General features: G+C 49.7%; 2 protein-coding genes across 2 annotated transcripts; one reads left to right on the forward strand and one right to left on the reverse strand.

The window, feature by feature from the left end:
• Positions 1 to 3,014: 3,014 nt before the first annotated feature.
• LOC123112891 (mediator of RNA polymerase II transcription subunit 4) lies at positions 3,015 to 6,634 on the reverse strand. The gene is made up of 2 exons (XM_044533989.1): positions 5,307 to 6,634; positions 3,015 to 3,464 (listed from the first exon to the last, which is right to left on the reverse strand). Exon 1 carries the CDS (start codon positions 6,559 to 6,561, stop codon positions 5,314 to 5,316), a length of 1,248 nt encoding a protein of 415 aa, XP_044389924.1. The 5' UTR covers positions 6,562 to 6,634; the 3' UTR covers positions 3,015 to 3,464; positions 5,307 to 5,313.
• A 152-nt stretch (positions 6,635 to 6,786) lies between these two features.
• On the forward strand, positions 6,787 to 12,875 carry LOC123112892 (histone-binding protein MSI1). The gene is made up of 5 exons (XM_044533990.1): positions 6,787 to 7,504; positions 10,792 to 10,935; positions 11,702 to 11,826; positions 12,002 to 12,097; positions 12,407 to 12,875. The coding sequence occupies exons 1-5, from the start codon at positions 6,875 to 6,877 to the stop codon at positions 12,636 to 12,638; spliced, it is 1,227 nt and encodes a 408-aa protein (XP_044389925.1). The 5' UTR covers positions 6,787 to 6,874; the 3' UTR covers positions 12,639 to 12,875.
• The last annotated feature ends 378 nt before the right edge of the window (positions 12,876 to 13,253 follow it).

A 13,253-nucleotide genomic window follows, 5' to 3' on the forward strand; every position in this document is an offset into this window, starting at 1 on the left:
GCACCGACCCACATCACCGCTGCGTCGCCCCTTCGGGCCGTAGTGCCGCGGCCCGCGGTCTACCGCCGCCCCGAGGCCGTCCGCTCTAGGCCGTCCTCGTGGCTGCACCGACCCTCCCGCCACCGCTGCGTTGCCCCGTCGGGCCGTAGCGAGCGTGGCACGCGGTCCACGCCGCCGTCTCGAGGCCGTCCACGCGGTTGCACCACTCGCGCTCCGCCGCTGTGCCGCCCCTTCGGGCTGTAGCACCGCGGCCCGCGGTCCCTGCGACCGTCCCGAAGTCTTCCGTCGTCACCCCGACCTGCCCGCCGCCGCTGCGTCGCCCCGTCGGGCTGTAGCGCCGCGACCCGCGGTCCACCGCCGTCCCCGCGCGTCGACTTCCTGTGGCATGCGCCGCACCACCTTCTTTGGTGCGGGAACGCCACCGTCCGCGCCGGTCTTCGTCACACTGTCGGGTTCTTCGCCTACTTCGAGCACCGCCGCCGCGCTCCTAACCTAGCCGCCGCCGCCGCCGCTCTTCTTTTGTAGCTGCCGCCGCTACCCCCGTAGCCGCCGCAGCCGCCCGTCCACCTCCTTCGTCTTCGTCCAGCACCAGCCCGTCGCCAGCGTCGTCGTCATCTACCCCGACCGCTTCATCTACTCCGATAACCGCGGGCGACATTGGCCCCCATGCCGATTGGCGCCGCAACCGTCGTCGAGTCCTTCTCTGCTGGCCTCTCCGACTTCTTCGACATGGCGTACAGCTCGTGCAGGTCCCTGTCTACGCATGCCCGGTGCTGGCAACACCGTCGCGTGCCTTCGTCCACGACGTGTCCCCGGGCCCGGCAAGCCTGGTGCGACGCTTCGTCAACTTCGTCTTCACCCGTCTACGCATGCCCGGTGCTGGCAACACCGACGCATGCCTTCGTCTACGATGTGTCCCCAGGGTTGGCAACCCCGGCGCGACGCGTCGTCAACATCATCTACTTCCTGGCGCATCACTACTTCGACACCACTGCACCCACGACTAACTCGGCGCCTCCTTGCGCCCGTGGCTCCACGGCGACTTTCTCGACACCGGCTACCCTGACTCGACATCGACCACGGCATTCTTCGCACGGCTACCTCGACCACGGCTCCACCACCCACGCTCTCGGCTACCTCGACAAACGGCACAAAGGGCTATCGCCTTGCTTGAGCAACCTCGTCGGTTGCCACTCCAGCTACGACTCCGCGATGCGCCGACCGTTATGACTGTGGGGGGGTGTCCGTCGGCTTGCCTTCGGATTCTTCTCCAGTCTCACTGTCTGCGTCGCTACCGTTGTGACTGCGGGGGGATGTTGAGTATAATGTTTATTAGGAAAGACGAGATAGACTAGGATTTGTTCTGGCTTGTCTTGTACTCCAAGTAGATCATTATACTCATATATGTATGCCCACGAGGCTCAAGCAATACAACAACAATTTCACCAATCCTCTCTCTCCCTTCTAACACCGAGCAGCCCCTGTTCCTAAATAGGTAAGCCAACTCGCCGGCCGTCAACGTCGCGCTGCCCGTCGCTGCCAGCCGCCGCCCTCGTTGCCGCCGGCTGACTCCGCCGGTTTCATAGGACGCCGCCCTCGCCGGTGGTGGTTGCCATCGCATCCCCATCCTCGCCGGTTCCTCGCCTCCACTCGTAGCAAAACAACACCGTCGTAGCAAAAGCTTGATGTATCTGTCGTTGCAGCACCTAGCCGCCGTCGTCGTAGCACGGCCGTCGCCACACCACCATGCCTCCGGCCGCATCACTCAGTGTTGCTGCTCGCACCCAGTGGAAGCTTTTCCTCATGCTGGTTGAAGCTTTTCCTCACGCCGGTTGAAGCTTTTTTCCACCCGTCGACGCGCTTGCAGGGTCAAACGAACGATGGCTGTCAATAAACTCTATTTAAATGGATGTAGCAAAAGTTTTCGCTGGTGGTAGCGAAATCGAAGTACAGTTGCAACAAAACGTCGTCGCCCCCATCGCGGGTTGCAGCTAATCCATGAACGGATGTAGCAAAATCCAGCGGCGGTTGTACCAAAAACGCCGCCGCCATCATCGCACGTCGTAGCTAAGTTGTGAAGCATGTAGCAAACAACGACGCCGGTAGTAGCAAAAACCGACAACGGTTGCAGCAAAATGTCGTGGCCGCCGACCCGGGTCACAGCTAATCCACATTGTTTGTAGCAAAAACTCTTCGGTGGTAGCTTTTTCCATAGGCGGTTGCAGCAAAAAAACGTCGTCGCCGTCGTCGGGGTCGCGGCATCATCGTGAAGGATGTAGCAAAGTGGTAGCAATTGCAGACATCGGTAGTAGCAAAAACTGTGAAGTTTGCATCAAAAACTATGTCGCTGCCTTTCGTGGGTCATGCTCTCGCTGTATTTGGTTGTATCAAATTCTGCTGCGGGTAGCAGCTCCTTGTCGCCTGTTCCAGCATCTCACATCAACGGTCACAACACCCCCCCTCGCGACGTCAGTTGAATCAGTTTCTCGCCGGCCGTGCACCAGTGTCGCCCGAGCTCGTCGTTTGTATCAACCATGGTTGCACGCAGCCGTTTCCCGCCCAGCACAGGCAACAAATGGAGCAGGGATGCATAAGGGTGTGCGTGCTTAGGGATAGAGCAGCTTTGGTGAGGGTCCTCAAGGGTGGGCGGAGCTAGGGCCGACGAGGGCCATGGCGGAGGAGCGCGAGCTGTTTGCGGGAGAGCGTGAGGAAGACGAAGGCCATGGTGGGAAAGCGAGAAAAATGTGTGAATGGATAAGAAGTGATTGCGGGCCCGTAAGGAAAAAAAAAGGTTGGTTGGGCGGAAGTGGGCGACGCACGATCGTGGAGGATCTCATGGCTGGCGTGCGTCCGGCCGAGCGCTTCGGCCAGCGCACCGGCTCTAAACGTTTCCCGAGGAAAATGATAAGACAAGGTGCTAAATCTCATCGGAAGACTCAGCATCGCCATCGATGTGGCATCTGCACTTGATTATCTTCACCAACACATGCCATTGCCAATTATTCACTGTGATCTCAAGCCAAGCAACATTCTCCTTGATAGTGTGACATGGTTGCTCCAGGTATACATGCATAAAGAATCAAGCGGCTGTTTAGAGAAATCAAGTGGCTGGGCTTACAATAAGTGGAACAATTGGCTATGCTGCTCCAGCGCGCGCGGAGATATGACGTACACCCCATCATGTAAGTACGTTTTAACAACTGTCTTCAGCTTGTAAACATGTTCAGTGCTTCTAATTCTTTTATTATGATGTTTGCAGAGTAAGGTTTGCGCAACGAAGTTTCAATCCTAGGTGATGTGTACATGCAGCTATGGGGTACTGTTGACCAACAGACGGGGAGAAGCTCTAGGCCTTTACAAGCATGTCCAAATGGCACTTCCAGTTCCAGACAGAACGATCAATGTTGTGGACCACCAGTTGTTATCAGAGGACAAAGATGGAGTAGAAGCAAACACCTCAAACCCTGGCAGGAAAAGAGATATATCAATTGCTTGCAGCCTTGCACCACTTCAATTCAGCACATTGGAGTTTCATGCTCAAAGGAAACTCCAATAAACCGCATGCAAATTGGAGATGCTTTGAAAGAGTAGCTGACAATAAAAGGCAAGTTTCTCGTGCATCTTTCCAGTATGCAAGTGTTAAGTAACTGAAGTATTGGAGGTACTATTCAGCGGAGGCGCTATTCAGTTGAGGTCCATACGCTTTATGGATATGATATAAATCTATGGTGTGTAGCAGCGTATTGGCACAAACAAAACATATCAAGTTCACATATGATCATATTTGTTAATATAGAAATATTCTTACCATCTTCCATTCTATTACCTCCGTCGTTTCTAGATACATCTGTATCTAGACAAATCTAAGACAAGTAATTCAAGACGGAGGGATTATATAGTTACTGCAAGACTTCTGATGTGCAAACAAAACTTGTAATCCAGTTCAATGTAAGTCAGTTTAATCAGAAGTTGTTCGGTTTAATTTTGTATTGCTACAGAGATAGCGAGCATATTGTGCAGGTGGCCAACTGCCCCTAGATCTTTACAAATAATCGTAACACAATATAAGCCATTTTACTTCAAGATATTTTTTACTGGAAAGAAAATAAAAATGACTGGTACTCCCTAAGTAAAGAAATATAAGAGCGTTTAGATCACTAAAGTAGTGACCTAAACGCTCTTATATTTCTTTACGGAGGGGGTATTTTACTTCAAGATTTCACACACGCATAGTTTTTGTATGTCAAGAACACAGAGATACCGAGTGCTGATGGGTACATGAATTTAACGCATTTGCCAGCTGAAAGGGAAATTATCTTGCATATATTTTTAGAAGTGTTTGACGTTTATAACAGAAGGCAAACTTTACCACCACCCCAATTTATTATCCAGCGGCGCTTTACATGGTTACATTTGATTGCACCTAGTATTTTGATATTTCCACTTTTCCTTCTATTTTCAGTGGTTATCTCAGTCCCCGATTATAGAAAACCAAATCTCAAATAAGCTGAACCTAACTTTCGGTTTAACCAAATGCCCACCCTACTAGGGGGCACAACGGCATAATAAACCATGTGAAGTCGCTATATATTACAGCAATCAAAGATGGAGAGGAATCATGTAAAGGATGATATTAGGCATATGGGAATGGGATAACACGCCATTAACGAAGGCAATCACTCCAAAGTCCAAAGTGCACACACCATAAACACGGAATGATTTACTCAAAAAAAAAAACTTAGACAACGACTACACTAGCAGGCAATTACAACTGAAACCTACAATGATGAACTAAAACATTAAATTCATGACATTTATCATCCGTAATAGAAGCCAGGTTTTGGGTTAACAATGGTTGCAAAGGTCAAGGGAACTGAACATCTTGAACTACAAAGGTTAAGGAAACTGAACACAGTCAAGATTGGCTGTATTTATCACAGCAAGTGGTCCAGTGACTGGTATACTAGACTGGCACAAGTTTAAGTCAAACCTCATAGTGAATGAAGTTTTTCTTTTTGAACAAAGGTCAAGAAAATTGAACATTTAGACTGGCTGTATTTATCACAGAAAGTGATCTATTTTTTTCTCGAATACGCACGAGTGTGCATATCACTAGATCACAGAAAGTGATATAGTGACTGCTGTACTAAACTAGCACAAATTTAAGTCAAATCTATTATTTGAATAGATTTTCTGTTGCAGCAGTTTAAACAGACAAGCACATGACACAATACTAGCCAAAGCTTACACTAAAATGAGCTACACTGGATATGGAAACACACAAATGATGAAATGGTCGAGCTTACAAAAGCATTAGTCCTCATCGTCTTCATCTGAGCTCCCGACGTCGCTACTGTACTCATCGCTGCTAGAACTGATAATGTCAAGGTTCACAGCTGCGACCTGTATTGGCTCTTGGGCCCTTGGCACCATTGGCTGCACCCCAACAGGAATCGGTACACTGGGTCGTTGTTCCTCAGGCTTGACAGCAGGAATGATGCCACCAAGCTCGATCGGGTCCCCAGGCTTCCATCCAGGTGGCGGCACTGGAATATCAGGAAGCAGAGCAGGCAAACCTTTCTGCCAACCTGGTGGCACTGTGATTGGTAGCATAGATGGCCGTGGAGGCTCTTCCACCGGTAGCTCGAATAGCGGCATGGACTCCATCTCTGCTGTGACCCCCTCTGTTTCCAGGGGTTTCTTGGGCACCCCAACATCCAAATCAGCAAACTGATACAGCTGCGACATCCGCAGCTCGTTATCCTGTGGTGCAGGCGGCAATGCACCCCTCAGAGGCAGCCCAGCACCATGCTCCGGCGGCGCAAAGGTCGTGTAGCTTATGCGATGCGCATAGGTCAAGATGTCGTCCAGCTTGAGCTTGGAGTGGAGGGACGCGCCGAAGTCGCCGTGCGACACCGGCTCGGGCTCGTCGACAGCGGCAGCGCCGCGCGGGCGCTTGGGATCGCGGCGGTAGTCGGCGTAGTCGTCGACGAGGCGGTCGAGCACGTGGTGGGCCTCACGCAGCTTCTTCGCGAAGGCGAGCAGCGAAGCGTCCTTGGCGCGCGCCTCGCGAGCGAGCTTGGCGCGCGCGTCCTGCAGGTCGAGGGTCTCCTGCAGCTCGGCGACGGTCTCGAAGAGCTGCGTCTGGAGGGAGGTGAGCATCGACATGGCCTCCTTGGTGGTGGAGACCGGGGCCGGCAGCGGCGTAGGCGCCGCGGACGCCGACGACGACGCGAGGAAGTTGGGGAGCGAGCCCCGATACGACGAGATCCAGGCGGCGCGGTTGGGCGCGAGCTCGAAGAGGTTGGAGGCGAGGGATGAGATGAGGTGGAGCAGCGACTGCGCGCGCGGGAGCGGCGGCAGGAGCGGGAGCAGCGCCGGCGAGGTGGTTAGGGTTGGGACCGCGGCTCCGGCCGCGGACGCGGCCGCGCTCGCGGGCGGCGGGTTGGCCTGCTGCGGCGGCGAGGAGGTGGGGTTCGCGGGAGACTGGTTGGGCGGGAGCGACGGCGACGAGGCGGTCACCCCCAGCCTCGCCGGCGACGGCATGTGCGACTGCATCATCGCGGCGGCGGCGGCGGCAGATCGAGGAATCCAACGCGAGGAGAGGCTCGTGGACTAGCCGGGCTATTAGGCACATGAGGTCCTCTTAGTGGGATCCTGGGCCTAGAGTGAATCTGGGCTTGATGACTTTCTTTTTAGAGAGATCTGGGCTTGATGACTTGCATATAGTCAGGCTTGTCAGCCCAACAAGCCCATCTAATCCGCAATAAAACCTCGCCTTGAAACCCTCGGCTTCCTCCCACCGATCATTTTGGCGGGAGAGCAGCAGTTGGCCGCCTCCACTCTCCACTTTCCCGCGCAGAGTAAATCAGCAATGGACGGCGGCTCCGGCTCCTCCTTCCAGGCCGTAGCGGCGGCCGCCGCCATGGAGATGGAGGAGTACCTCAACTGGAAGAAGAACGCGCCGGTGCTCTACGACCTCGTCATGTCCCACCCGCTCGAGTGGCCCTCGCTCACCGTCCAGTGGCTCCCCTCGGGGTCGCCGGCCTCCGCCCGCTCCCACCGCCTCGTCCTCGGCACCCACGCCTCCGACGACTCCGCCAACCACCTCATGCTCGTCGACGCCGTGCTCCCGCTCCCGCCGCGCCTGGCCGCCGCGGCCGCCGCCGAGGACCGCGCCGTCCCGGCCCCGTCCGTGTCCATCGGCCGCTCGGCGCCGCATCAGGGCGAGGTCAACCGCGCCCGGTGCATGCCGCAGCGGCCGTACACCGTGGCCACCAAGACCTGCGTCGATGAGGTGCACGTGTACCACCTCGGGGAGGACGGTGAGAAGGGCGGCGCGGATGTCGTGCTCAGGGGCCATGGCGCGGAGGGGTATGGGCTGGCGTGGAGCGCCACGAAGGAGGGGTTCCTGCTGAGCGGCTCGTATGATAAGAAGATTTGCCTGTGGGATCTCAAGGCCGGGAATGGAGCCCCGGTTCTGGACGCGCAGCAGGTGTTTGAGGTAATGTCCCGACGTATGCTCCTGTGCCGTTTCCTGTTCCCCGCATTTATCTTGTTTTCCATGTATGATTGTATTATGCGTGTTAGGTTCGCAACCTTCGAATAGTGTAGTATATACAGTGATCCTAGTGTAGGAAGCAGAAGTGATCAACACTTCTGCCTTCATAAGAAGTGCGGATACCCGAAGCACTCGACTCAGTCATAACAATGCCAAGAAACCTACCACAAATTATGTTGTCCTTCGTTTTCCATTACCCAGAGCACATTCAGTCGAGGTCACCGAATGTGAAAAGATAATAATATAATGAAATCCAACCGAAAGTCCTGAAAGGATGATAACATTCAGTGTCTACAAACCTGATATATTGGAACTTCCTCTGATACACACAATTCTTCCATATATGGTGGCTAAGCAGGCTAGATACATCAATCTTGCACAGGAACGTTCTGTATGTTATTTTTCTTCACTTTTCAGGCATATTGGCAACAAGATTTGTCTGATTTGATGTTCTAAATAGCAATTTGTGTTGGGCAAACGATGTGCTCCTTCTGTTATTATTCATCAATTCATGATTCATTTGGACTCAAAGAAGTGCTGTCTTCTGACATCAGGTTAACCAACCATTGCGATAACATGAGAGCACATAATAACAATAAAAGCCTCATGGTTCCTCTTAAGCAATTAGAACAAAATATCGTCACCTTGGTTGCCACCACAATTCATCACTTCTGTATGGTGCTCTATTTTGAAGACTGAACTTGAAATAAACTTGTTCGCTGTTTGCCGTGGTTTCATACTAGGAAAATTAATGTTTCAGCTGGATGGTAGAAAACATAGTTTTCTATTATTTAGAAAGACATGCTGAGTTGAGTACCTGCTTTCAAAAATAATAATGCAGAGGCTGGAGACCTTTTTCCTTTTTTAGCAAGTAGCTGATGAGCATTGCGTCATTTGCCTAGAATGCTAATATTGCTACAGTCGTACTTCTTTTTTGCTTTCAAATGAAATGAGCTTCTTGGCCCCAGATCACCCTCCAACCACAAGCCTTATAGTTCAGGACCTAGCTTACTCAAAAATTACTACAGCAGCTAACACTAAGTTTGTTTGTTTTTTGCGTGGGAGCAGCTATCACTAAAATGACAGTTTCATAAACCATTATTACAAATTACTCAAAGTTAACACTTCTGCCTTCATAAGACCTGTGGATACCCGAAGCACTCAACTCATAACTCATAAGTCGTAACAATGCCAAGAAATCAACCATAAATTATGCCGTCCTTCGTTTTCTATACCCAGACCAGTATATGTGAAAGGATAATATGATGAAATGCAACTGAATCTCCCTGAATGGATGAGCAAATTTAGTCGAAGTCGCCACTTCATTCACCGTTTTGTCTACTGTCTGCAAACCTAATATATTGAAACACCCCCTGATATACTCGTTTATTCCATATATGGAGGCTAACCAGGCTAGGCACATCAATCTTGCACCAGAAACGTTTATTATGTCATTTTACTTATAAAATAGCAATTTGTGTCCGGCCAGAGATGTGTTCTTCCTGTTATTACTCATCAAGTCACACTTCATTTGGAATCAAAGATATGGTCTCTCCTGACATCAGATTAACCAACCGTCGCGATAACATGAGAATGCATGATCTCGACAAATGTCTCACAGTTCTTATTAAGCAATTAAAATAGAATACCATCAGCTTGGTTCAGGGGGGTGGACAGGGTGAGCCCACCCTGGGATTTTGGGTGAGTCTGTCTAATATATACATACGGGTGGGACGAAAATAATAAAAGCCTACCAAGCACTTGCCAGCCTACTCGTCCCGACCCACGTGCACGCACAGCCGCACCGCGTCCTGACTCCCAACTCTGATTCCCTCTATGGTCTGCGCTCCGGATCTCTACCCGACGCCTGCCTCCTGGCCGTCTCCGAACGCCGCGGCTTGAGCGGACGGGCGCTTTATGCCCAGGAGGCCAGGAGCCGCCCGCAGCCCGGTGTCCGGCAGTGTGCAGCGACTAGCAGTCCACTGTCCAGCAGCCTGACGCAGCTTGGTTGTCCTCAGACCTCAATGGCGTCCCATTTGAAAATTTCTTGTTGATTACATCTTAGTTCTTTATTGATTATTCATTATAATTAGGGTTTGCTGTGTGCGTTTTGACATTGTCCAATTATGATTATTGATTCATTTGGCCTTTCTGTCTCCATTGTGACATTGTCCAATTAGGATGCAAAATTCAGACTATTGAGAATTTTAATATATTTGTATGCCCAAATTGATCTATTTCTATTGTGCTATTGGTAAATCAATTAGTCCATTGGCATGCCATATTTGTTATCCAACTTTTTTGTAAGGTGGAACACCCTGTTTCAAAATCCTAGATCCTCCATTGGCTTGGTTGCCACTATAATTCATCACTTCTGTATGGTGCTTTAATATGAAGATTAGACTTGAATAAATTTATTTGCTGTTTGCAGTGCTTTCATACTATGAAAAATACTGTTTTAGCTGGATGGTGAAAACACAATTTTCTATTATTTGAAAAGACTTACTCAGTTGACTACATGCCTTTAAAAAATTAATGTGGAGGCTGGAGACCTTTTCCTTTTTTGAAGCAAGTAGGTGCTGAGTATTGCATCATTTGGCTAGCATGTTAAAATTGCTATAGTCCTACTTATTTTCAAATAAAATGAGTTTCTTCACCCCAGATCAGCCTCCAATCACAAGCCATACAGTTCAGTACCGAGCTTACTCAAAAAACAACTACAGCAGCTTAAACTTAAACGACAGGTTCAGAAACCATTATTACAAAGTACTTGCTCATTACAAAGACCAGCATCAGCTGAACACTGAGAAGCATACCAAAGTAACTGAACCCCAGCATGGAAGTATGACTTCCATCAGCCATTCTCCAGCCGGAGCATCATAGCTCCCCATCCTTATTAGTCATATTATTTTTGACAACGCTTCTGTTGTCAGTAAAAACATACATCTGTGAACATGACCACAAGTGGAAACGGGACTTGTGTAACTGTTATGCCTGGATCCACTTTTTTTGGATATGATGTCACAATCATGATTTCTTAAGCTACCTCATTACTTCCGTGCTTGTCTTACTTGTCCAAAATCCAAAATCGCAATTGCATGGTTCTGTTTTACAGATGCGACATAAGAGGGCATGGGTGTTTATTTTTGGATATGACAATCTTCACAATCATGAGTATGTAAGCAAGGCTGGCAGTGTTAAACATCTAGTCAAATTTTATGTTTTTGCAGGCTCATGAGGATGTTGTTGAAGATGTTGCTTGGCACCTTAAGGATGAAAACCTATTTGGATCTGTTGGCGATGACTGCAAGTTCATGATGTGGGACCTGCGTACGAACAAACCAGAACAATCTATAGTTGCGCACCAAAAGGAAGTAAGCATGCTTTAATTGATAGTTGTTGAGCTAAATGTTTTTCTATGTTGAGGGGGCCATAGCTGCAGTACTACAGTTTGTTCTATACTCACTTTTTTGCTGAGCTAAATGTTTTTCTGTGTCTGAGTGGAGTATAGCTGCAGTACTACAGTTTCTTCTAAGCTCAACTTTTACTATAGTGGGAAGACCTTTTCTTTGTGGAAGCATCCTTACTGAAAAAGATGAAACCTATTTGGGTCTGTTAGTGACGACTGCAAGCTCATGACGTGGGACTTGCATATGAACAAACAGGAACAACCTATAGGTGCTCATTAAAAGGAAGTTAGCATGCTTTGATCAAGAGCTACTGAGCTAAATGTTTTTCTGTGTCGAGGGGAACATAGCTGCACTATACTCATTTTTTTAGTAAGCAAGACCTTTGCTTTATGTACCGGAGTGGTATGTGAAGCATGTTTTCTAAAGTTGCAATGATATACTTATTCCTTGTGTCTGGCTTCTTTCAAAAATTTCACCAGCAGATGGTTTTTTTAGTTGGTACATCATCAGTTTGCTTGTGTGATTGTAGCTACTGTACTGAAGTTTGCTTGTGTGATTGTTTCATGTTTGTGACTTTGAGTTAGAAAATGACAAAATCTTGGTAATATGTGACTCTGCATGGTGAATAGAAAATATCAATGGTTATGCTAGCACCTACAGTTTGTTTCTGTGTAAATATATGTTCCTTATTTCAGTATTCTCATCATGATGTATATGATCACTTTGTCAGGTTAACTCTCTGTCCTTCAATCCATTTAATGAATGGATCTTGGCTACAGCATCTGGTGATGGAACTATTAAGCTGTTTGACCAGCGAAAACTATCTAGAAGCTTGCATGCTTTCGACAACCATGAGTATGTATATTTTGTTTCGTCTTCTTACCTATTTGCTGCAGTCAGTTCTTCTCTTCTCTTTATTGAGACAACTCTATCTATGTTTCTTATTGGTCAGTCTACCTGCTATTCTTCAGTTTTGCTGCTATGCTGTGACGCATCTGATGTTGTTGTGTTGCGCAATTTGCACGTGCAGGGGCGAGGTTTTCCAGGTTGAGTGGAATCCAAACATGGAGACTGTATTAGCATCCCATGCTGCAGACAAAAGGGTGATGATATGGGACGTTAGCAGGTACTCCCATATTCTATCTTACATTTGCAGCTGCATCTGATGTTTGTTGCTGGCATGCTCATAGTTACTCATGAATCCTTCCAAGATTGACAAAAAAAGAGATGGCTGCTATGACCTTATAAGCAACTTGAATTTTTTAGCCTCTGTAAATAAATTGCTAACACATGCATCTACGGTCACTATCTGGACAAAAGACGAGCAGCTGGTTGCTCATTGGACTGCCTTTGAGAGCTTTGTGACTTGACAGATATGCTATCTTCCGGTGCGATTTGTGGCTGAATTTTGTCATATGCTGTCCATCACCTTCAGGATCGGCGAGGAGCAGGCGGACGAGGACGCGGGCGACGGGCCACCGGAGCTGCTTTTCGTCCACGGCGGGCACACGGCCAAGATCTCGGAGCTGTCGTGGAACCCCAGCGAGAAGTGGGTGGTGGCCAGCGTGGCGGAGGACAACGTGCTGCAGATCTGGGAGATGGCCGAGAGCATATACAGCGACGACAACAGCAACAACGCCAACAGCGCCTCGTGCCTGTCCACATAAGAAGACGCCGCCAACCAACTTCTTCCCTGATGTGTGGACGATGGCCGATGGGGACATGGCTCGTTCGTAGTCTTTGGGTGGACGCGTCGCGTGCGGTTTACTTGTAGTGCCTCGTGCGGTTTCGTCGCTTAATTAGCAGCTGCTGCTATCGTTTGGCGCCTAGATCCTGTAGACATGGATGGATGGAGAAGTGACTCTGGAATATTTGTGCGTCCATGCCGAAGCCTGTTGTTGTTACCTGGTGCGTGCGTGTGTGTGTGCGCCTGTTGTCAGGCAGAGGTTTTCGGGCCTTCAGTTGTCTTTTAAAAAAAACATCGTGCTGAATTGTCACTCGGTGCTCTCGTGGCCGCACGGTCCACATCATACGCCTCTACTGCAAATCTGTCACACACGCAACGCCTTGTCATCGACGTTCCACGGCGCAATCATTCGCTCGCTGCCTGGTGTGGCGCTCCGACTCCGACGCGACGTGGGGGAGCGACTTCGACTACGAGGCGTGGCCGTCCCATCTCGCCACCGGACGTGACGCGTCCGCCGCTCGCCGGGTCGCATGCCTGCACTGCCAGTATGCAAGCTCGTTTCCGATTTGCCAATCGTTTTACCAAAAGCAGAGCC

The sequence above is a fragment of the Triticum aestivum genome, chromosome 5B, assembly GCF_018294505.1.
Source record: "Triticum aestivum cultivar Chinese Spring chromosome 5B, IWGSC CS RefSeq v2.1, whole genome shotgun sequence".
NCBI classification, from domain to species: domain Eukaryota; kingdom Viridiplantae; phylum Streptophyta; class Magnoliopsida; order Poales; family Poaceae; genus Triticum; species Triticum aestivum.

Excerpts from the sequence above, each read along its gene's own strand:
- LOC123112891 (XM_044533989.1), bottom strand. The coding sequence starts at position 6,561 with ATGATGCAGTCGCACATGCCGTCGCCGGCGAGGCTGGGGGTGACCGCC.
- LOC123112892 (XM_044533990.1), top strand. The coding sequence starts at position 6,875 with ATGGACGGCGGCTCCGGCTCCTCCTTCCAGGCCGTAGCGGCGGCCGCC. Across the intron at positions 10,936-11,701 it reads TAGTTGCGCACCAAAAGGAA|GTTAACTCTCTGTCCTTCAA; the intron begins GTAAGCATGCTT and ends TCACTTTGTCAG. Across the intron at positions 11,827-12,001 it reads CATGCTTTCGACAACCATGA|GGGCGAGGTTTTCCAGGTTG; the intron begins GTATGTATATTT and ends TTGCACGTGCAG.